A 25,326-nucleotide genomic window follows, 5' to 3' on the forward strand; every position below is an offset into this window, starting at 1 on the left:
GTTGGAGAAACTTGGTTTGTTCTCACTGGAACGACGCAGGTTGACGGCGATCTGACAAAGTCTACAAGATTGTGAGGGGCTTGGGCAGAGTGGATAGAAGCTTTTGCCCAGGGTAGAAGAGTCAATTACTCGGGGGCACAGGTTTAAGGTGCAAGGGGCAAGGTTTAAAGGAGATGTACGAGGCAGGTTTTTTACCCAGAGGGTGGTGGGTGCCTCGAACTCGCTGCCGGGGGAGGTAGTGGAAGTAGATACGATAGTGAGTTTTAAGAGGCGTCTTGACAAATACATGAATAGGATGGGAATGGAGGGATATGGTCCCCAGAAGGGGAGGGGATTTCAGTTCAGTCGGGCAGCGTGGTTGGTGCAGGCTTGGAGGGTCGAAGGAATGTTCCTGTGCTGTAATTTTCTTTGTTTTCTTTTGAGAGTGAATTCACCATCCACAGCCATTTATTTTGAACCCTGGTTTGAAATATTCTCACTCTGGGTTTAAGGCTTCACGGCGTAATACACAGATTTAGATCTTACCACCAAACACCAATTTATATCCTCATCCGAGTCCCAGATTTAAATGTGGTTGTCCAAACTAGAAAACATATATAATTTGACTCTTTTTAAACCTGATTCACCACACCCTGCCACACTAATTACAAGAGATTGTGTTTGGGACCAGTTGTTCCACTAAAGTCTGTGTTGTTCTCAATGATGACAGTTTTAACCTCTCCGTAACCTGTCCTAACACTTCTGCCCTCCAGGGGGCTCTGTTTTTCTGATGGTGACATTCCCTGTTTACCCAGTCAGCCCTTGAATTGTTTGTGAATCCAGTCACATGTCGGTTAGACTGGATCAGGGCGGCAGATTTCCTTCCTTGAAGGGAATTAGAGAACCAGATGTGTTTTTACAACAATTAATTCATGCTCATCAATATTTTTGTTGAAACGTGGTGGGATTCAAACCCAGGTCCCAAAAGCATTATAATAAATAGAGAAAATGCTGGATAAACTCAGCAGGTCGGTTCTTTTCAGAACTCCAGCATCTGCTGGATTTTGCTTTACCTCCAAATCATTCTCCTGGATTACTCCTGCTCTGGCTCTAATTCCAGTCAGCTCAGACAACAAAAACAGGTTTCACAAAATCACAAACAATTAAAAAAGGAGGTAGTCAAAAGGCAGGTAACTATCGGCTGGTTAGCTTAACTTCTGTAGGAGGGAAAATGCTTGGATCTATCATCAGGGAAGAAATAGCGAGACATCTGGATATAAATTGTCCCATGGGTAAGATGCAGCATGGGTTCATGAAGGGCAGGTCATGTTTGACTAATTTGGTGGAATTCTTTGAGAACATTACATGTGCAGTGGACAATGGGGAACCTGTGGATGTGGTGTATCTGGATTTCCAGAAGGCATTTGACAAGGTGCCGCACCAAAGACTGCTGCATAAGATAAAGGTGCACAGTGTTACGGGTAATGTATTAGCATGGATAGAGGATTGGTTAACTAACAGAAAGCAAAGAGTGGGGGTAAATGGGTGTTTTTCTGGTTGGCGATCAGTGACTAGTGGTGTGCCTCAGGGATCAGTGTTGGGACCGCAATTGTTTATGATTTACATCGATGATTTGGAGTTGGGGACCAAGTGTAGTGTGTCAAAATTCGCAGATGACACTAAGAGCAAAGTGTGCAGAGGACGCTGAAAGTCTGCAAAGGGATATAGATAATCTAAGTGAGTGGGCGAGGGTCTGGCAGATGGAGTACAATGTTGGTAAATGTGAGGTCATCCATTTTGGTAGGAATAACAGCAAAATTGACTATTATTTAAATGGGAAAAAATTGCAGCGTGCTACTGTGCAGAGGCCAAGCTGATTGGAGGAGGGAAAGCAATTCCTCCTCCAAGACTTGATCTCATTTGCATCTTAGCCAAAAGGCCAAGATACTGCTTTTAAAAATTGCTTCATATGAAACATATCAAGCTTCAATGTAACCTAATGACCTCAAACAAACCTCTGCAAGACGTGCCGGATCATTGACACGGATGCCATCATCTCACGTGAGAACACCATCTACCAGGTACACGGTACCTACTCTTGCAACTCGGCCAACATTGTCTACCTGATACGCTGCAGGAAAGGATGTCCCGAGGCATGGTACATTGGGGAAACCATACAGACGCTACAACAACGGATGAATGAACACCGCTCGACAATCACCAGGCAAGACTGTTCTCTTCCTGTGGGGGAGCACTTCAGCAGTCACGGGCATTCAGCCTTGGATCTTCAGGTAAGCGTTCTCCAAGGCGGCCTTCACGACACACGACAGCGCAGAGTCGCTGAGCAGAAACTGATAGCCAAGTTCTGCACACATGAGGACGGCCTAAACCGGGATGTTGGATTTATGTCACATTATCAGTAACCCCCACAGCTTGCCTCCTGGGCTTGTAGAATCTCACTAGCTGTTCTGTCTGGAGACAATACACATTTCTTTAACCTGTGTTTAATTTTCCCTCCACCCACATTGTCTGTACCTTTAAGAACTGGCTGGCTGGAGGATTCGCATTCTAATCAGTATTCTGCAACTTGATTTTGTCTGTTTGCACTGTTTGAGAGCACATTTCCACTCCATCTGACGAAGGAGCAGTGCTCCGAAAGCTTATGGTATTTGCTACCAAATAAACCTGTTGGACTTTAACCTGGTGTTGTGAGACTTCTTACGCTGTGCAGAGGGACAGGGGTGTCCTTGTGCAGGAATCTCAGAGTTGGTTTGCAGGTGCAACAGGTAATTAAGAAGGCAAATGGAATTTTGTCCTTCATTGCTCGAGGGATGGAGTTTAAAAACAGCGAGATTATGTTGCAGCTGTATAAGGTGCTGGTGAGGCCACACCTGGAGTACCGTGTACAGTTTTGGTCTCCTTACTTGAGAAAGGATATACTGGCACTGGAGGGGGTGCAGAGGAGATTCACGAGGTTGATTCTGGAGTGGAGAGGGTTGGCTTATGAGGAGAGACTGAGTAAATTGGGGCTATGCTCATTGGAATTCAGAAGAATGAGGGGAGATCTTAGAGAAACATATAAGATTATGAAGGGAATAGATAAGATAGAAGCAGGGAAGTTGTTTCCACTGGCGGGTGAAACTAGAACTTGGGGGCATAACCTCAAAATAAGGGGAAGCAGATTTAGGACTGAGTTGAGGAGGAACTTCTTCACACAAAGGGTTGTGAATCTGTGGAATTCCCTGCCCAGTGAAGCAGTTGGGGCTACCTCATTGAATGTTTTTAAGGCAAGGATAGATAAATTATTGAACAGTAAAGGAATTAAGGGCTGTGGTGAGCGGGCGGGTAAGTGGAGCTGAGTCCATAAAAAGATCAGCCATGAGGGCTCGAGGGGCCAGATGGCCTACTCCTGCTCCTAGTTCTTATGTTCTTCCCACAATCCCCACATTTCCATGGCATCTCCCTGTGACTGCAATTATGTTCCAAAAGGCCAGATGATTGGTTGAAGCTTTCACCACACCTGACTAAACCTCTGACTAACCTGACTAAAACTGAGGATAAAGTATTGGTGTCTGTAAGGTCTAAAATAATACCCTTGGCTTCCTTGTAGATCTGTGGCACCAAGTTCAAGACTGCTTCATGAATCATCCTCTTGGCCTCGAGCTTGTCAACTGTCCATGAGAATCTCATGTTTCAGAATGTTCACTGCTCATTCTTCCAAACCGAATGAGTATAGGTGCAACCCTTCCCCAAAAGACAACGAGTTGGATTCTGCGAGGTCAAAGGACCTTTGTGTGGTCCACCCCCTGGCCTGCTATGATTCCTGTGGTGGGTGGGATGGGAGAGCAAAACCGTACACAGTATTCCAGCTGCTATCTCAGCAATGTCCTGTGTAGGTGCAGCAAGTTCCCTTTTTCAAACTCCACCCCCTTGCAGTAAAGTCCAACACTCCATTTGCCGCCTTCTTTACTTGCTGTACCTTCATCCTATTTTTTCACGATTCATGTACAAGGACACCCAGATTCCTCTCTACGGCAGTATTCTTCAGTTTCTGTATATTTAAACAATTTTTTGCTTCTCTATTCTTCCTGCCAAAGTGGAAAAGCTCCCACTTTCCCGCACTATACTCCATCTGCCATTTTTCTGTCCATTCAGGTAACTTATCTGTGCCCCTTACAGATTTTTTGTCACAACCTCACAACTTGCTTTTCCACCTATCTTTGTATCATCAATTCTGGCTTCATCCAAGTCATTGATCAAGGTGGCTGTTTTTCTCTCTCTCAGTTGTGGGTGATATTTGTCCCTATTCTCCTGGAAACGGAATGAATCTTGTTCCAAACTGGGTTCAATATCAGACATTTCAGGGAGTCAGGAATCATTCGCCCCTGAACCTACACTGGTAAAACCCCAGGCAGTTCCTCAGTAAGGATTTTTCTGGTTCCTCACCGTATATTAGTCAGGATACTGAAACCCAGCTTTTTTACAGTCCACTCCTGGAGGTCCCACTCCCTGAGCCGACAACATTCAGCAGTGTCAGTGCTGAAGTTTCACCGTGGGAGTGATTCCCAGAGTAACTGTCAATCAGATCACCATTGATGTCCAGGTTTGTGTATTTTTAGTTATCCTGATGTCTAACACACACATCAATAAAACAGGGAATTCCTGCAAACAAACTGCAGCTTCTTCTCTATCTGGAGATCCAATGTTTGTTGAATAATTGTCCCAGCGGTTAACAGGCTCCTGTGAACTCATCCAACTCGTATTTTAATACTGACTTTAACAAATATATTTTAAATAGGTTTATTTTAAATGAGTTAAAACCAGCCTTAAAATGGTAGATATAGAATAATAACCAGAGTAATTTTCAGGCTGGAAACTTTAACCTGCTGTTTCACTTTCATTTAGGAGCAGATCCCAGTTTTACACCAATCTCTGATTCATGTATCCAGCATTCACCGTCATTCTCAAAACAGAAGTTGCTGCAAAATCTCAGTAAGTCTGACAGAATCTGTAAATGGTAGTCATGATGTGGAGATGCCGGCGTTGGACTGGGGTAAGCACAGTAAGAAGTCTCACAACACCAGGTTAAAGTCCAACAGGTTTATTTGGGAGCAAATACCTTGGAGATACCACAGATACTTATCTGTTTCAGTATCCTGACTAATATATGGTGAGGAACCAGAAAAATCCTTACTGAGGAACTGTCTGGGGTTTTACCCACAACTGAGAGAGAGAAAAACAGCCACCTTGATCAATGACTTGGATGAAGCCAGAATTGATGATACAGATAGGTAGAAAAGCAATCTGTGTACCAAGTAACAAATGCCACAAATACACGTATTTGCTACCAAATAAACCTGTTGGACTTTAACCTGGTGTTGTGAGACTTCTTACAGAATCTGTAAAGACAGGAACAGTTAATGTTTCCAGTTGAATGTGACTCTTCTTCAGTGTCAAAACATTAGCTCTGTTTCTCTCTCCAGAGATGCTGTCAGACCTGCTGAGTTTTTACAGCACTTCTTGTTTTTATTTACGAGTTCAGGACTCAGACAAGACAATCCACATTACAAATCTTACAACTGGGCCAGGGTTTATTAACATCAGCAGAAACAGACACCAATGAAAATGGTTGGGACCTCGATGTGATTAACAGCAAACTTCAGTCCTTGCAGTCACTCATGAACATGATGGTGTTTCAGCAGGTGAGGTGACTGAGTGAATCCCTTCCCACACACGGAGCAGGTGAATGGCCTGTCCCCAGTGTGAATTCGCTGGTGCTTTACCAGGTTGGATGATTGACTGAATCCCTTGCCACAATCAGAGCAAGTGAATGGCCTCTCCCCAGTGTGAACTCGCTGGTGCCTCCGCAGGCTGGATGAACAAGTGAATCCCTCCCCACACTGAGGGCAGCTGAATGGTCTCTCCCCAGTGTGAACTTGCTGGTGCCTCTGCAGGCTGGATGAACAAGTGAATCCCTCCCCACACTGAGGGCAGCTGAACGGCCTCTCCCCAGTGTGAACTCGCTGGTGTTTCTGCAGGTTGGATAACTGAGTGAATCCCTTCCCACACTGAGAGCAGCTGAATGGCCTCTCCCCAGTGTGAACTCGTTGGTGTGCCCGCAGGCTGGATGAACAAGTGAATCCCTTCCCACACTGAAAGCAGCTGAATGGTCTCTCCCCAGTGTGAACTCGCTGGTGTGTCCGCAGGCTGGATGACTGAGTGAATCCCTCCCCACACTGAGAACACGTAAATGGTCTCTCCCCCGTGTGAACTCGCTGGTGCCTCCGCAGGTGGGATGAACAAGTGAATCCCTTCCCACACTGAGGACAGCTGAATGGTCTCTCCCCAGTGTGAACTCGCTGGTGTGCCCGCAGGCTGGATGACTGAGTGAATCCCTCCCCACACTGAGAACACGTAAATGGTTTCTCCCCAGTGTGAACTCGCTGGTGTTTCTGCAGGTGGGATGACTGAGTGAATCCCTCCCCACACTGAGAGCAGGTGAACGGTCTCTCCCCAGTGTGAATTCGGTGGTGTGTCCACAGGTCAGATGACCGAGTGAATCCCTTCCCACACTGAGAACACGTGAATGGTCTCTCCCCAGTGTGGCTGCGCCGATGAGCTTCCAGCAGAGATGGGGCTCTGTATCCCTTCCCACAGTCTGCACATTTCCATGGTTTCTCCATGGTGCAGGTGTCCTTGCCTCTCCCTTGGGTGGACAATCAGTTGAAGCCTCGTCCACACTCACAACACGGGTACCGTCTCTCCCTGCTGTGAATGGTGTGATATTTATTCAGGCTGTGTAACTGGTTTAGTCAGTGCACTGGAAGACTCTCACTCGAGTGTGGCAGTGTGTTGGTGCTTTTCCAGTCACACTGATGTTTGAAACCTTTTCAAATCGACAGACCACACAACCATTTCCCCTTCTTGATTCAAAGGCCGATGATATTCAGCTCCCATGGAATATGACTCTGTCAGATCGAGACGTGACGTTTGAGATTTCGGCCAGTGATTCCTCTTTCAATATCCTGTAAAACAAGTTTACAAAAGTCATCACTGTCAGTCCAGGATAGAAATTCAGAACAGACAATTCTAGTTTCTATGGAACATTCTTTCCTATTTCAGTCCCAAAAAGCTGTAAATCTCCATCCCACACACTCTCCCTCCATTCTCACTCTGCTGTATCTAATATTCACCCTCCCAATTCTCCTGAAGGTGCTGATTGAGGCTGATTGACAGATCCATGCTCACTGCTTCCTGTCCTGGACACAGAGACCATAACAAATAGGAGCTGCAGTCGGCCATTTGGCCCATCGAGCCTTTTAAACTATTCAATGAGATAATTTGTTCATCTACCTCAGCATCATTCTCCCCACACTAAACCCATATCCCTTGATATCTTCAATATCGAGAAACCAATCAATATCTCTCTTGAAAATAGTTGATGACTGAGGCTTCACTGTCCTCAGGGGTTGAGAATTCCAAAGCTTTACCACATCCTTCAGTGAAGAAATCGCCCCACATATTACTTTTGCTCCATCTTCTTGTCTGTTCCCCATAACTCTTGACACCCTTGTCAGTCAAAGATCTGTCTAACTGGAATATATTCAATGATCCTCAGCCTCCACTGGTCCCTGTAGAAGAGAAATCCAAAAGACTAACAACCCTCTGAGGGAAGAGATGTCTGGAAATATATAACGGAGCTACAGTTCCATATTACAAGATATTCAGGTCCCAAGGAATATGACTCTGTCTAGACGTGGCGGTTGAGATTTTTGCCTGTGATTCCTCATTGAAAATCCTGTGAAATGAGTTTGCAAAAGTCATCACAGTCAGTATAGGATAGAAATTCAGAGCAGACAATTCTAGTTTCTATGGAACATTCTTTCCTATTTCATTCCCAAGAAGTTGTAAATCTCCATCCATATCAATGGATTCTCACCTGGTGTTGTGAGATTACTTACTGTGCTTATCCCAGTTCAACGCCGGCATCTCCACACTCTGAGCGGAGACAGAGAGAAGTAGGAGAGGCCGGAGGTGAGGAGAGAGATTTTATACATCCACAACTCAACAGGAACTCTGACAGAATTTCCAAACCCTGTGAACACCATCAGCTCCAAGTTCCTCTCCAACTCACACACCATCCTGACTTGTCTGACATCCAGTACTGAAAGAACAGAAATTTATTTCATATAAATACTGGGAAGACTGAACCCATTGTGTTCAGTCCCCACTACAGACTCCACTCCCTCACCAACAACTTTATCTCTCCTCCTGGCAACTGTCTGAGGCTGAACCAGGCTGTTCACAACCAGGGTGAAATAGTTCATCCCAAGATGAGCTTCCAGCCAAACGTCCACATCATCATCAAGACCACCTTCATTCATAGAAGCATTAATAGTAATTAATTAATAATAATGAATCAGAAAATAGTGTAGGAGGCCATTCAGCCCATCGAGCCTGCACCGGCAACAATCCCATCCAGGCCCTATCCACATATTTACCTGTTAATCCCCCTGATACCAAGTGGCAATTATCATGGCCAATCCGTCTAACCGGCACATCTCTCGACTGTGGAAGGAAACCGGAACACCCGGAGGAAACCCACACAGACACGGGGAGAATGTAGAAACTCTGCACAGACAGCGACCCGAGGCTGGAATTGAACCCGGGTCCCTGGCGCTGTTAGGCAGCTGCACTAACCACTGTGCCACCGGGCCACATGTCAGTGCCATCGCCCGACTCCAGCCCAGTCTCAGCTCATCTGGAACCCTCACCCATTCCATTGTGACGTCACACTCTCACCCATTCCATTGTGACGTCACACTCTCACCCATTCCATTGTGACGTCACACTCTCACCCATTCCATTGTGACGTCACACTCTCACCCATTCCATTGTCCTAAATGAATACTTTGCATCGGTATTCACGAAGGAGAGGGGCGTGTTAACCGAGAGTGTCTCGGAGGGAGGTGTTGACCCGTTAGAGAAAATCTCCATTACAAGAGAGGAAGTGTTAGGTTTTTTAGGGAACATTAAAACTGACAAAGCCCCAGGGCCTGATGGCATCTATCCTCGACTGCTCAGGGAGACGAGAGGTGAAATTGCTGGGCCTCTGACGGAAATCTTTGTCGCTTCTTTGGACACGGGTGAGGTCCCTGAGGATTGGAGGATAGCGAATGTGGTCCCGTTGTTTAAGAAGGGTAGCAGGGATAACCCAGGAAATTATAGGCCGGTGAGCTTGACGTCCGTGCTAGGGAAGTTGTTGGAGAGGATTCTTAGAGACAGGATGTATGTGCATTTAGAACGGAACAATCTCATTCGTGACAGACAGCATGGTTTTGTAAGAGGGAGGTCGTGCCTTACAAATTTGGTGGAGTTTTTTGAGGAAGTGACAAAAACGGTTGATGAAGGAAGGGCCGTGGATGTCGTCTATATGGATTTCAGTAAGGCATTTGACAAAGTCCCACATGGCAGGTTGGTTAAGAAGGTTAAGGCTCATGGGATACAAGGAGAAGTGGCTAGATGGGTGGAGAACTGGCTTGGCCATAGGAGACAGAGGGTAGTGGTCGAAGGGTCTTTTTCCGGCTGGAGGTCTGTGACCAGTGGTGTTCCGCAGGGCTCTGTACTAGGACCTCTGCTATTTGTGATATATATAAATGATTTGGAAGAAGGTGTAACTGGTGTAATCAGCAAGTTTGCGGATGACACGAAGATGGCTGGAATTGCGGACAGCGAAGAGCATTGTCGGGCAATACAGCAGGATATAGATAGGCTGGAAAATTGGGCGGAGAGGTGGCAGATGGAATTTAATCCGGATAAATGCGAAGTGATGCATTTTGGAAGAAATAATGTAGGGAGGAGTTATACAATAAATGGCAGAGTCATCAGGAGTATAGAAACACAGAGGGACCAAGGTGTGCAAGTCCACAAATCCTTGAAGGTGGCAACACAGGTGGAGAAGGTGGTGAAGAAGGCATATGGTATGCTTGCCTTTATAGGACGGGGTATAGAGTATAAAAGCTGGAGTCTGATGATGCAGCTGTATAGAACGCTGGTTAGGCCACATTTGGAGTACTGCGTCCAGTTCTGGTCGCCGCACTACCAGAAGGACGTGGAGGCATTGGAGAGAGTGCAGAGAACGTTTACCAGGATGTTGCCTGGTATGGAGGGTCTTAGCTATGAGGAGAGATTGGGTAGACTGGGGTTGTTCTCCTTGGAAAGACGGAGAATGAGGGGAGATCTAATAGAGGTATACAAGATTATGAAGGGTATAGATAGGGTGAACGGTGGGAAGCTTTTTCCCAGGTCGGAGGTGACGATCACGAGGGGTCACGGGCTCAAGGTGAGAGGGGCGAAGTATAACTCAGACATCAGAGGGACGTTTTTTTACACAGAGGGTGGTGGGGGCCTGGAATGCGCTGCCAAGTCGGGTGGTGGAGGCAGGCACGCTGACATCGTTTAAGACTTACCTGGACAGTCACATGAGCAGCCTGGGAATGGAGGGATACAAACGATTGGTCTAGTTGGACCAAGGAGCGGCACAGGCTTGGAGGGCGGAAGGGCCTGTTTCCTGTGCTGTACTGTTCTTTGTTCTTTGACGTCAGGGCTTCACTCTCCGATCGCAATCCCTGCCGGCCTCCCACATGCAGCCTCAATGGCGGCAGTCAGCCCGGGTCTAACACTACAAGCTGCCGCTCCATTTGGTACAAAGGGGGGGACCGGGAAGTTCATTTCCGGGGATTGAGTTTGAACAACATGTTTAAGGAGCCTCTCCACCCACCGGGGGATTCATCGCTCCCCGCGCACCGTCCTCTACCTGGTATTGTTCTCGCTTCCCAGTTAAAACCGTCCGTCTGTCCGTCGCCATTACCCGCACTTCCCGCCCCTCATTCACTCCGATTGGTTGGAGGACCAGCCGCTCCCGCTCGGTCCTCCAGCCCCGCCCCCTCTTCCTATTGGTCCGGAGCTGCCGTCAATCAGCCCCCGGGCATTGTGATGTGGAGCATGCGCAGTGTCATTGCTGTCCTTGGCGCTTGTTTGTCCCGGAGAAGCGGAGTCAGCGTTAGGCGGTGGCTGGGAGGATTTGGAAACACTTTGTGGATCCGCAAACCCTTCAGAATCATTGTCAGCTCCCTGGTTTGCAGCTGCGGGGCTTCTCCCTCCCTCCCTCCCGGGAACAGGCCCAGGTTAACGGCCCCATCCTGGCTCAGCCACTGGAGGATGGTTCACATCAGAGGATGGGGGAGGGGGACAATAAATAAGAGGTTACACTTTGGCCTCAAATCAATGAGGACTCTGATCTCTGGGAAGGAAGGAAACCCTGGGAGGTGGGCGGGGAGGATTCACAAACACCCGCTGGAGGCCCCAACACCCCCAGTAAAAAGCTGCAGCTCCCGGGTTTGCAGCTTTTTCCCGGGAGGGAGTTGGGGATGTTTTGTGGAGACCATTCCCGGCTGGTTCAGTTAGTGGTTCCTGGAGCTCAGAAACCCTGGGTTAGAATCCTGAACCCCACACTGGGTGGTTGTTTTATTAAATACTTTTTATTTATTAATCATCTGTTGCAGAAAATATTAATTTGTTTTGAAAAATCATTTTATAGCATTTGTGAAAATACCCATTAAAATAGCAATTCTCCCAATGTATTTCATAGGATCCCTACAGGGCTGGAGGAGGTTATTCGGCCCATCGAGTCTGCACCGACAACAATCACACCTATGCTCTATTCCCACATATGTAACCTGCTAATCCCTCTAACCTACTCATCCCAGGACACTAAGGGGCAATTTAGTGTGGCCAATGCACCTAACTGGCATATCTTTGGACGATAGGAGGAAACTGGAGCATCTGCAGAAAACCCACACAGACATGGGGAGAATGGGCAGACTCCACACGGACAGTGACCCAAGTTGGGAATTGAACCCAGGTCCCTGGAGCTCTGAGGCAGCAGTGCTAGCCACTGTGCTGCCTACATTGCTGATGAGAATTTTAATTTACTGACTTGGGAATTAATTCTCGGGAATAGTCATTCTGAAAATGACCATTAAAATGTGTTTTAATTTACCCCATAATTGCAGATTTCAGTTTGCATTTCAAAATTCAATTGGGAATGTCTGAGAGCAAATGGTAAAATGAGGTTTGAGACACCAGCTGCAATTATTTTCTGTGACTGATGATACCTTTGTGCCTGTGCAGGAGGTAATTCCCCTGGTGTTGTGGCACAAATAAAATGGAGCCTTTCCCAGGAACCGGCCCATGTTAATGGTCACCGTGGTGTTTCATTGGTGAGCAGAGCACATGTGCCTATTGTGGTAACAACAGAGTCAGTGGGGCTGCACGTCCCCTGCCTTGGAAGGAAAATAATTGACTCCTTGATTGTCCTCTCAATCTGCACATGGTCTGGAGGACTGAATCCAGCTGGAGGGAGAGGGAGCTGGGCTCAGAGTGGAGATGGGGCAATGAGTTTGATTTCAGCTCAGGGACAAGAGAGAGTGTGTGGGATGGGGATTACAGCTCAAGATAAATGAGATAGAGAAATGTTTCGTGGAAACTGAAATTGTCTGTTCTAAAGCAGTTTTTTAAAACTCTTTTTGCAGGGAACTAGAAGAGGAGGATTCACAGACAGGAAACTCAAACTAAACTTCACATCAAAGTCTGACAGAGCCATTCGATTCATCATGACCTAAATATGATTACTTTTGACAGTGGAGGGATAAATCATTCCCTGTTTTGTCAGTGGAAGAAAATTTCAAAATTCAATGTGACAGAAAAAGAACTGAGACACACACATACACCCAAGTGAGAGTGCTCCAGTGACCTGACAGTGGATAGAGCTTTAACCAGTTACATAGCCAGAAAAACATCACACCATGGTCTGTATGTGGATGAGGCTTCAACTAATCATCCAACCTGGAGAGACAGAAGGACACCAGCACCATGGACAAACCGTGGAAATGTGAGGATTGTGGTAAAGGATTCAATTATCCACCCGGTTGGAAACCCATTGACACGGTCTCATTGGGGTTGGGAAAATGGAGAAACCATGGAAATGTGATGATTGTGATAAAGGATGCAATTATCCATACTTGCTGGAAAACCATAGACACAGTCACATTGGAGAGAGGCCATTCATCTGTTCTGTGTGTGGGAAAGGATTCACTATCTCATCCCACCTGCTGTTACACCAGCAAATTCACACTGAGGAGAGGCCGTTCAGCTGCTCCACCTGTGGAAAGGGGTTCTCATGTTCATCCAACCTCAGTGCACATCAGCGAGTTCACACTGGGGAGAGATCGTTCACCTGCTCCTTGTGTGGGAAGGAGTTTGCTAGGCCATCCAGTCTTTGGACACAACAGCGAATTCACACAGGATATATATAATATATATAAATGATTTGGAGGAAAATGTAACTGGATTGATTAGAAAATTTGCGGACGACACAGAGGTTGGTGGATTTGCGGATAGCGATGAGGACTATCAGAGGATACAGCAGGATATAGATCGGTTGGAGACTTGGGTGGAGAGATGGCAGATGGAGTTTAATCCAGACACGTGACGTAATGCATTTTGGAAGGTCTAATACAGATAGGAAATATACAGTAAATGGCAGAACCCTTAACAATATTGATAGGCAAAGGGATTGGGGTGTACAGGTGGACAGATCACTGAAAGTGGCAATGCAGGTGTAGAAGGTCATCAAGAAGACATACGGCATGCTTGCCTTCATCGGCTCGGGCATTGAGTTTAAAAATTGGCAAGTCATGTTGCAGCTTTATAGAACCTTTAGTTAGGCCGCACTTGGAATATTGTGTTCAATTCTGGTTGCCACACTACCAGAAGGATGTGGAGGCTTTCGAGAGGGTCCAGAAAAGATTTACCAGGATGTTGCCTGGTATGAAGGGCATTAGCTATGAGGAGAGGTTGGAGAAACTTGGTTTGTTCTCACTTGAGCGACGGAGGTTGAGGGGACACCTGATAGAAGTCTACAAGATTATGAGAGGCATGGACAGAGTGGATAGTCAGAAGCTTTTTCCCAGGGTGGAAGAGTCAATTACTCGGGGGAATAGGTTTAAGGTGCGAGGGGTAAAGTTTAAAAGAGATGTACGAGGCAGATGTTTTACACAGAGAGTGGTGGGTGCCTGGAATTCATTGCCGGGGGAGGTAGTGGAAGCAGATACGGTATTGACTTTTAAGGGGCGTCTTGACAAGTACATGAATGAGATGGGAATAGAGGGATATGGTCCCTGGAAGGGTAGTGGGTTTTAGTTAAGTCAGGCAGTATGGTCGGTGCAAGCTTGGAGGGCCAAAGGGCCTGTTCCTGTGCTGCAATTTTCTTTGTTCTTAGTACACAGGCCAATTTATCTTTCTAGGGATGAGTGTGTCTGAGAGGTATGCAACTGGAAAACATTTTCCATTCACCTCCTGCATTGCTGCAGTACATATAGATATCGTTCTCACTCTGCCAGCAGGGCTGTGGGATTAATTGGACAGATCTTAAAGACTGCCCGACTGGGCAGGATGTGCCAAATGGTTTCCATCTGTGATGTATCATTCCATAAAACAGAATATTCAGCATCAGGAGAAAGAAAGTGAAAGAAACCAGTCTCTGTGGGATTGACCCAACCAGTGTGAGCACCTTCAGGAGAGCAGAGAGAGGGGAGGAAACCAGTGGGAAAAGTTTTAAAAACTCGAGGTATTCCCACAGGAGAGCACTGGTTTAAATCAATTTTAGAAATAGAGAATGGCAGCGCACAAATTCCGAGGAATGCATTTTAAAAAATTAATTGGTCTTAATTGCACAAGATAATTTTCTATTATTGTCTTTGACAATGACGCCGTTAAGTCCCAGGTGGCCCTGCGGGTGTGGAAGTGACCTATTCATTCCACAGGAGCCTATTGCGCAGGCGCAATGCTATATCTGGAGCGTGCGCAGTGTCACTTTGCTCGGAGCCGTGTGAGTGCGGGAGCGGCTTTTTTCAGCGGGTGAGTCGGTGGGGCTGCGGGAGAAATGGAGCCGGGAGTCGGGGTAGGGAGGGAGCTCTGGCTTCACAAACATCCGCTGTAGGCCGCACGGCCCGAATAAGACCCTGCAGGTCCTGGGTTTACAGCTCCAAGGCTTTTATCTCGGGAACAGGCCCCGGTTATCGGCCGCCATCTTGTTTCAGCGGGGAAGGAGAGCGCATGCGCTGCTGTCGGTGGCGGGTCACAATGGGCGTGGTTTCAGGGGCTGGTTCAGAACCTCTGTCTTCAGAGGGACAATAGAATCATAGAAACCCTACAGCACAGAAAGAGGCCATTCGGCCCATCGAGTCTGCACCGACCACAATCCCACCCAGGCCCTACCCCCATATCCCTACATATTTTACCCGCTAATCCCTCGAATCTACACATCCCAGGACACTAAGGGGCAATTTTTTTAGCATAGCAATCAACCTAACCCGCACATCTTTGGACTGTAGGAGGAAACCGGAGCACCCGGAGGAAACCCACGCAGAGAGGGGCGGGTCGGGATGGCGACCTCCTCGTGAACCTGCTCCTGGGCCTGGCGAAACGCGCCATTTATCGGTCCAGGCAACGGGCGATCGAGGGGGCCGTCCACCCTGACTGTCTGCCCCTCTACCGCGGCTACGTTCACGGCCAGGTGTCCCTGGAGAGGGAACATGCGGTGTCCACGGGTGCGGTTGACGCCTTCCGCCCCCGTTGGGCACCGCAGGGGTTGGGGTGCGTTATCGACCCTAATAATCACATTTTAATTTGATGTTTTTAAGTTTCCTTTGTACTTTGATTTTTGTTCGGGCTGTTCCCCCTCCTTTTGGGGAGCTGCCCCTTTTACTTTGTCCTGATTTAACTTGAGTTTGTTTATTTGGGTTGACCTTAAAAGAGGCCAACATCTGTGGGTAAAACACTTTCTTTTCTCCCCCTTTCCATTTCTTTTCTCATTCTGGGGGACTTGCAGCAACTGAAGGGAAAGGAAGTGAATCCAGTCGGTATGTTCCACACATTTAGTCCAGTCAGATAGACATATATCTGTCTGGCAGCCTGCATGGAGATTTCCAGCTCTCTGTGTCCAGGACAGGAAGCAGTGAGCATGGATCTGTCAATCAGCCTCAATCAGCACTGACAGGAGAATTGGGAGGGTGAATATTAGATACAGCAGAGTGAGAATGGAGGGAGAGTGTGTGGGATGGAGATTTGCAGCTCTTGGGGAATGAGAGTGGAAATAATGTTCCATGGAAACTCGAATTGTCTGTTCTGAATTTCTATCCTGTACTGACACTGATAACCTTTGTAAACTCCTTTTACAGGATATCAGAAGTTGAGGATTTTACAGACAGAAATCTCAAACCAAACATCACATCAACATCTGACAGAGTCACTCAATTCATCGGGACCTGAATATCTTCGGTCTTTGAATCCAGAAGGAGAAATGTTTCTCTGTTCTATCGGCTTCAGCAGTCTTTAAACATCATTGTGACTGGAACAGGACTGACACACACACACACACACACACACACACAATCAACTGAGATTTTCCCATGACGTATTCACACTGGAGAGAAGCCGTACACCTGTTCTGTGTGTGGGAAGGGATTCACTCGGTTATATCATCTGCAGCGACATCGGTTGGTTCACACTGGAGAAAGAGCGTTCATCTGCTTTGAGTGTGGGAACGGATTCGCTCATTTACCCGATCTGCAGAGACACCAGCGTGTTCACACTGGAGAGAGACCATTCATCTGCTTGGTGTGTGGGAAAGGATTTATGCAGTTATCCAATCTGTCAAAACACAAAGTCACTCACACCAATGAGAGACCCTTTAAATGCTCTGACTGTGGAAATGGTTTCAAAAGCTCTCGGGAACTGATGATCCACCAGCGGATTCACACTGGGGAGAGACCGTTCAGCTGCTCTCACTGCACAAAGACATTTAGAACATCATCCCACCTGCGGGAGCACCAGCGAATTCACACCAGGGAGAGACCGTTCACCTGCTCTGTGTGTGGGAAGGGATTCACTCATTCCTCCAGCCTGCTGAGTCACAATCTCACTCATACCCAGGAGAGACCCTTTAAATGCTCTGGCTGTGGCAGTGGTTTCAAAAGTTCTCGGGATCTGGTTATCCACCAGCGCATTCACACTGAGGAGAGACCATTCAGCTGCTCTCACTGCACAAAGAAATTTAGAACATCATCCAACCTGCAGGAACACCAGCGAGTTCACACTGGGAGAGACCATTCACCTGCTGTTTGTGTGGGAAGGGATTCACTCAGTCATCCAGCCTGCGGAGACACCAACGAGTTCACAAGTGATGACAGGGGTTGGATGCTGCTGTTAATCACATCCAGGACTGAACCATGTTCATTCTGACAGTTGGTGAAGTGGGAGGGTCGGAGGGTTTCTTTCTGCTGGACTGGCCGGTCTCACGACTTTGCTTCCAGTGGACTGATGCTCTTTGAGCCTGGGAGAGCACATTTCCACTGAAATGATCCACAAAAGCTGATGAAGGACATTTATTTATCCTGGATAGTAAATAGTGTTTTTCCTACCACTACAGGTAGATCTGAAATAAACACAGAAAGGACTGGAAAAATGCTTTAGGTCTGGCAACATTTATGGAGAGAGAAACAGTGTTAATATTTCACACTACTGGATTGGGAATCAATCTAGTAAAGCTCCTCTGAACTGCTTCCATGGTATTTATAAAATGGGACAGCACGGCAGCACAGTGGTTAGCACTGCTGCCTCACAATGCCAGGGACCCGGGTTCAATTCCAGCCTGGGTCACTGTCTGTGGAGTTTGCACATTCTCCCCGTGTCTGCGTGGGTTTCCTCCGGGTGCTCCAGTTTCCTCCCACAGTCCAAAGATGTGTGGGTTACAAAAGTCATCAGTGTCAGTACAGGATAGAAATTCAGAACAGACAATTCTAGTTTCTATGAAACATTCCTTTCTCTCTCATTCCCCAAAAGCTGTAAATCTCCATCCCACACACTCTCCCTCCATTCTCACTCTGCTGTATCTAATATTCACCCTCCCAATTCTCCTGAAGGTGCTGATTGAGGCTGATTGACAGATCCATGCTCACTGCTTCCTGTCCTGGACACAGAGAGCTGGAAATCTCCATGCAGGCTGCCAGACACAGATATGTCTATATGACTGGACGAAAAATGTATGGATTATATAGACTGGACTCACTTCCTTTCCCTTCAGTGACTAAGGGCGGACAAGTCACCAGGACCCAATGAACTGCACGCTAGCTTTTTAATGGAGGTTGCTGAAGAGATAGTGGAGAATTTTGTTTAAATTTTTCGTAACTTGCTAGATTCCGGGAGAGTATCAGAAGATTGGCAATCGGTCAATGTGACTCCCTTGGTTAAAAAGGGAGAAAGGCAGAAGGCAGAGAACTATAGGCCAGTTAATTTAACATCTATTATTGGCAAGACGCTGGAGTCAATAATCAAAGAGCAAATAGCTAATCATTTAGGATAGTTTATTTAGATATGGCGCCATGGCAGCACAGTGGTTAGCACTGCTGCCTCACAGTGCCAGGGACCCAGGTTCAATCCCGGTGACAATCTGTGTGGAGTATGCGCATTCTCTCCATGTCTGTGTGGATTTCTGAGTTCTCCAGGTTCTTCCCACAGTCCAAAGATGTGCGGGTTAGATTGATTGGCCATGCTAAATTGCCCCTTTGTGTCCCAATAGATGTAGATTAGGTGGATTAGTGGGGTAAAAATGTAGGGCTACAGGGATAGGGCCTGGGAAAGATGAGTCGGGCATTGGGGAAGATGCAATAAAGTCACCCCTCTCTTCAAAACCTGGCAAATGGAGTTTAAAGTGGGGAAGTGTGAGGTCATGTATTTCAGTTGGAGGAATCAACAGGGAGATTATCTAAATGGAGAGAGGCTGCCGGTGAGTGAAGTACAGAGGGATCTTGGTGTTCTTGTGCATGAATCACAAAAAGCTAGCAGGCAGGTTCACACAATAGGTAAAAAGGAAAATGGCATTTTGGCTTTTAGTGCAAAGGGGTTGGAGTTTAAAAACAGGGAGGTTTTGTTGCAACTATACAGTGTGTTGGTGATGCCTCACCCGGGATAATGCATACAGTTTTGATCCCCTTATCTAAACAAGGATATAGTAATATTGGACATAGTCCAAAGGAAATTCACCAGGCTAATTCCTGGGATAGGAGGGTTGTCTTATCACGAGGGAGTAAATTGTCAAGGTCTGTGTTCCTTGAAATTTTGAAGACAAAGGAGTTATTGAAACATTTCAGATCCTGAGGGGGCTTGACAGGGTAGATGGTGAGATATTTTCAAACAAAATAAAGGGTCAGTCATTTAAAACTGAGGTGTGCAGGAATTTCTTCTCACAGAGGATGATGAAGCTCTGGAATTCCCCGCCCCAAAGGGTGGTGGAGGCTGGATCGTTAGAAGTATTTAAAGTGGAGGTGGATACATATTTGATAGATCGGGGAATAGAGGGCTATGGGGAAATGGCACAGTAAAGGAGTTGAAACCAGCATCAGTCAGCTATGATCGGATTGAATGGCGGGACAGGCTTCAAGGGCCTGGTGGCCGCTCCTGCTTCTATTTCTCGTGATCAGTTGCTGCAAGTCAACAATTTCCCCCAGAATGAGAAAATAAATGGAAAGGGGGAAAAAAGAAAGTGTTTTACTCACAGATGTTGAAGACAGAAGGAAGTTTGAGCCTGTCTGAAGCTCAATCTTCATTCAGAAAGAGCAGCAGCAGCTTCGCTGGGCAGGAATGAGCAGCTGAACAAGCTCATTGTGCAACTTCCGCATTCAGACAATAGGGGAGCTCTGATTGGCTGGAGGACCCGAGTACTCCAGAGTTCCCATTGGTCAATCCCACGCAGACAGACAATGAGGGGCGGAGCCCCACGTGGGGATGGGCGGGCCTGTGCCCTCCAGCCGCGCTGAGCTGTTGTCCAATGGGAAAGGCTGGAAGACCCGGACAGACAATGGTCAGTGCGCCAGCTGTGGCCCGGGCCCCGCCCCACACCCGCACATGCGCATTCCCCCAAAACCCGCACATGCGCACGTCTGATTCACTTCCGCTCACCAGCTCTGGCCAATGGGAAGACTTGGAGGACCGGAAAGACCGTGGTCCTCCAGCCAATCAGAGCGCGGGCTTTGTGTGAATGAAGATTGAGCTTCTGACAGACTCAAACTTCCTCCAGTCTCAACCTAAAAGAGGCCAACATCTGTGAGTAAAACGCCTTCTTTTCTCATTCTGGGGGTAATTGGAGAATTGCAACAACTGAAGGAAAAGGAAGTGAATCCAGGGAGAGTGCAGACTCAGGAAAGGTTGGCCCAGGTCTCTCTCTCTCTCTTAAAGAAATTTAAGAGAAACATAGAAGATAGGAGCAGGATAAGCCATTTGGCCCTTCGAGCCTGCTCTGCCATTCATTAAGATCATGGATGATCAAGCAACTCAATAGTCTAATCCTGCTTTCTCCCCATAACCTTTGATCCCATTTGCTCCAAGTGCTATATCGAGCCGCTTTTGAATACATTCAATGTTTTGGCATCAATTACTTCCTGTGGTCATGAATTCCACAGGCTCACCACTCTTTGGGTGAAGAAATGTCTCCTCACCTCCGTCCTAAATGAGTGAAAGTAATAGGGCAATTGTTATGGGGGATTTTAACTTGACTAATATTGACTGGAATTGTTATAGCTCTAGCTCGTTAGAGGGGTCAGTTTTTGTTCAAAGCGTGCAGGAAGGTTTTTTGACTCAGTATGTAGACAGGCCAACTAGAGGTGAGGCTATATTGGATCTGGTGCTGGGAAATGAGCCAGACCAGGTGCTAGACTTGGAAGTTGGTGTGCATTTTGGTGATAGTGACCACAATTCGGTTACGTTCACCTTAGTGATGGAAAGGGATAGGCATGAACCTCGGGCCAGTGGTTTTAGCTGGGGGAAGGGTAATTATGAGGCTATTAGGAGAGAATTAGGAAACATAGGTTGGACTAGGAGATTACAGGGACTGGGAACGTCCGACATGTGGAGTTTTTTCAAGGAGCAGCTACTGCGAGTCTGTGATAGGTATGTCCCTGTCAGGCAAGGAGGAATTGGTAGGGCTAGGGAACCGTGGTGCACCAAAAAAGTTTCTTTGTTGGTTAAAAAGAAAAAGGAGGCTTATGTTCGGATGAGACGTGAGCACTCGGGTAGTGCACTAGAAAGCTTTAGATTGGCTAAGAGGGAGTTGAAGAGCGAGCTTAGAAGGGCTAAAAGGGGACATGAGAAGACTTTGGCGGATAGGGTTAAAGAGAATCCTAAGGCGTTCTATAGGTATGTCAAGAACAGAAGGTTGGTTAGGGCAAGTTTAGGGCCAGTTATAGATGGCAGAGGGAAGTTATGTGTGGAACCGGAGGAGATTGGTGAAGCATTGAACCAATATTTCTCTTCGGTGTTCACGCAAGGGGACATGAATATAGCTGAGGAGGACACTGGGTTGCAAGGGAGTAGAATAGACAGTATTACAGTTGATAAGGAGGATGTGCAGGATATTCTGGAGGGTCTGAAAATAGATAAATCCCCTGGTCCGGATGGGATTTATCCAAGGATTCTCTGGGAGGCAAGAGAAGTGATTGCAGAGCCTCTGGCTCTGATCTTCAGGTCGTCGTTGGCCTCTGGTATAGTACCAGAAGATTGGAGGTTAGCGAATGTTGTCCCATTGTTTAAGAAGGGGAACAGAGACTTCCCCGGGAATTATAGACCGGTGAGTCTCACTTCTGTTGTCGGCAAGATGTTGGAAAAAATTATAAGGGATAGGATTTATAGTTATTTGGAGAGTAATGAATTGATAGGTGATAGTCAGCATGGTTTTGTGGCAGGTAGGTCGTGCCTTACTAACCTTATTGAGTTTTTTGAGAAAGTGACCAAGGAGGTGGATGGGGGCAAGGCAGTGGACGTGGTATATATGGATTTTAGTAAGGCGTTTGATAAGGTTCACCATGGTAGGCTTCTGCAGAAAATGCAGATGTATGGGATTGGGGGTGATCTAGGAAATTGGATCAGGAATTGGCTAGCGGATAGGAAACAGAGGGTGGTGGTTGATAGTAAATATTCATCATGGAGTGCGGTTACAAGTGGTGTACCTCAGGGATCTGTTTTGGGGCCACTGCTGTTTGTAATATTTATTAATGATCTGGATGAGGGTATAGTTGGGTGGATTAGCAAATTTGCTGATGACACCAAAGTCGGTGGTGTGGTAGACAGTGAGGAAGGGTGTCGTAGTTTGCAGGAAGACTTAGACAGGTTGCAAAGTTGGACCGAGAGGTGGCGGATGGAGTTTAATGCGGAGAAGTGTGAGGTAATTCACTTTGGTAGGAATAACAGATGTGTTGAGTATAGGGCTAACGGGAGGACTTTGAATAGTGTGGAGGAGCAGAGGGATCTAGGTGTATGTGTGCATAGATCCCTGAAAGTTGGGAATCAAGTAGATAAGGTTGTTAAGAAGGCATATGGTGTCTTGGCGTTTATTGGTAGGGGGATTGAATTTAGGAGTCGTAGCGTTATGTTGCAACTGTACACAACTCTGGTGCGGCCGCACTTGGAGTACTGTGTGCAGTTCTGGTCCCCACATTACAGGAAGGATGTGGAGGCTTTGGAGAGGGTGCAGAGGAGGTTTACCAGGATGTTGCCTGGTATGGAGGGGAGATCCTATGAGGAGAGGCTGAGGGATTTGGGATTGTTTTCGCTGGAAAGGCGGCGGCTAAGAGGGGATCTTATTGAAACATATAAGATGATTAGAGGTTTAGATAGGGTGGATAGTGATAGCCTTTTTCCTCTGATGGAGAAATCCAGCACGAGGGGGCATGGCTTTAAATTGAGGGGGGGTAGTTATAGAACCGATGTCAGGGGTAGGTTCTTTACCCAGAGGGTGGTGAGGGATTGGAATGCCCTGCCAGCATCAGTAGTAAATGCGCCTAGTTTGGGGGCGTTTAAGAGATCCGTAGATAGGTTCATGGACGAAAAGAAATTGGTTTAGGTTGGAGGGTCACAGTTTTTTTTTTTTAACTGGTCGGTGCAACATCGTGGGCCGAAGGGCCTGTTCTGCGCTGTAATGTTCTATGTTCTATGTTCTAAATGGTCTACCCTGAATCCTCAGACTGTGACCCTTGGTTCTGGACTCCCCCACCATCAGAAACATCCTCCCTGCAGCTATCCTGTCTCGACCTGTTAGAATTTTATAAGTCTCTATGAGATCCTCCCTCATTCATCTGAACTCCAACGAAAACCATCCTAACCTCGTCAGTCTCTCCTCATACATCAGTCCCGCCATTCCCTGAATCAGCCTGGTAAATATCCTTTGCTCTCTCAGCTTGACACATTTATTTGTCTGTCAAAAAGGATGGTCTTTTTCCTCATGTTCACATTAAAGGGCAGCTTTCCCCAGGAGATGGCTGACATTTAAGGGGACAGTACGTTAATATAGGACAGAGATATGTCTAGTGTTATTATATGTTAGCCAGATTAGATATATTATTTATGTTTCTGTAATAAAATACTTTTATTATTATTTCTTGCATTGTAATATAATGCTGTAGCGATGTTATACATTTCCAGTCATAAAGTCATTACAGCACAGAAGGAATCCATTCGGTAACTCGAGTCCATGCTGACTCTCTGTATAACATTCTAGTCCCATTCCCACTCTATATCCCCATTCTCCTGAAAGTTTATTTCCTTCAAGTGCCCATCCACTTTCATTTTTAAATAGAATCCATAGATATGGATGGAGATTTACAACTTTTTGGGAATGAAATAGGAAAGAATGTTCCATAGAAACTAGAATTGTCTGCTCTGAATTTCTATCCTATACTGACTGTGATGACTTTTGTAAACTCATTTCACAGGATTTTGAATGAAGAATCACAGGCAAAAATCTCAACGGTCACATCTAGACAGAGTCATATTCCTTGGGATCTGAATATCTTGTAATATGGAACTGTAGCTACGTTATATCTTTCCAGACGTCTCTTCCCTCAGAGGGTTGTTAGTCTTTTGGATTTCTCTTCCACAGGGACCAGTGGAGGCTGAGGATCATTGAATATATTCCAGTTAGACAGATCTTTGACTGACAAGGGTGTCAAGGGTTATAGGGAACAGACAAGAAGATGGAGCAAAAGCTAAGATGTGGGGGGATTTCTTCACTCAAGGATCTGGTGAAGATTTGGAATTCTCAACCCCTGAGGACAGTGAAACCTCAGTCATCAACTATTTTCAAGAGTTAGATTGATTGGTTTCTAGATATTGAAGCTATCAAGGGTATGGGTTTAGTGTGGGGAGAATGATGCTGAGGTAGATGAACGAATTATCTCATTGAATAGTTTAAAAGGCTCGATGGGCCAAGTGGCCGACTGCAGCTCCTATTTGTTATGGTCTCTGTGACCAGAACAGGAAGCAGTGAGCATGGATCTGTCAATCAGCCTCAATCAGCACCTTCAGGCGAATTGGGAGGGTGAATATTAGATACAGCAGAGTGAGAATGGAGGGAGAGTGTGTGGGATGGAGACTTACAGCTTTTTGGGACTGATATAGGAAAGAATGTTCCATAGAAACTGGAATTGTCTGTTCTGAATTTCTATCCTATACTGACTGTGATGACTTTTGTAAACTCATTTTCCAGGATATTGAAAGAGGAATCACAGGCCGAAATCTCAAACATCACGTCTAGATCTGACAGAGTCATATTCCTTGGGAGCTGAATATCATCGGCCTTTGAATCTGGAAGGAGAAATTATTGTCCAGTTTGTCGATTTGAAAAGATTTCAAAGGTCAATGTGACTGGAAAAGCACCAACACACTGTCACACTCGAGTGAGAGTGTTCCAGTGCACGGACTAAAGAGCTTTAACCAGTTACACAGCCTGAATAAGTATCACATCATTCACAGCAGGGAGAGACTGTACACGTGTTGTAAGTGTGTACGAGGCTTCAACTGATTGTCCACCCAAGAGAGAGGCAAGGACACCTGCACCATGGAGAAACCATGGAAATGTGTGGACTGTGGGAAGGGATACAGAGCCCCATCAGAGCTGGAAGTTCATCGGCGCAACCACACTGGGGAGAGACCATTCATGTGCTCTCAGTGTGGGGAGGGATTCACTCAGTCATCCAGCCTGCAGTCACACCAGCGAGTCCACACTGAGGAGAGACTGTTCACGTGTTCTCAGTGTGGGAAGGGATTCACTCGGTCATCCGACCGGTGGGCACACGAGCGCGTTCATACTGGGGAGAGGCAATTCAGATGCTCTCAGTGTGAGAAGAGATTCAGTCTTTCATCCCAGCTGCTGAGACACCAGCGAGTTCACACTGGGGA

General features: G+C 46.6%; 2 protein-coding genes across 2 annotated transcripts in view; one reads left to right on the forward strand and one right to left on the reverse strand.

Moving 5' to 3' along the window:
* Positions 1-5,569: 5,569 nt before the first annotated feature.
* LOC144483994 (uncharacterized) overlaps positions 5,570-25,326 on the reverse strand; it is a 105,096-nt gene continuing 85,339 nt past the window's right edge. Inside the window, exon 6 of the mRNA XM_078202570.1 lies at positions 5,570-6,598. Within this exon, the coding sequence (XP_078058696.1) occupies positions 5,652-6,598 (947 nt within the window). The 3' untranslated portion in view covers positions 5,570-5,651. The remainder of the gene's footprint in view (positions 6,599-25,326) is intronic.
* LOC144483997 (uncharacterized) lies at positions 14,929-17,561 on the forward strand. The gene is made up of 2 exons (XM_078202572.1): positions 14,929-14,958; positions 16,281-17,561. The coding sequence occupies exon 2, from the start codon at positions 16,738-16,740 to the stop codon at positions 17,341-17,343; it is 606 nt and encodes a 201-aa protein (XP_078058698.1). The 5' UTR covers positions 14,929-14,958; positions 16,281-16,737; the 3' UTR covers positions 17,344-17,561.

Source organism: Mustelus asterias, unplaced genomic scaffold (genome assembly GCF_964213995.1).
Source record: "Mustelus asterias unplaced genomic scaffold, sMusAst1.hap1.1 HAP1_SCAFFOLD_85, whole genome shotgun sequence".
NCBI classification, from domain to species: Eukaryota; Metazoa; Chordata; class Chondrichthyes; order Carcharhiniformes; family Triakidae; genus Mustelus; species Mustelus asterias.

Coding starts and splice junctions, on each gene's coding strand:
- LOC144483997 (XM_078202572.1), top strand. CDS start 16,738: ATGCAGTTATCCAATCTGTCAAAACACAAAGTCACTCACACCAATGAG.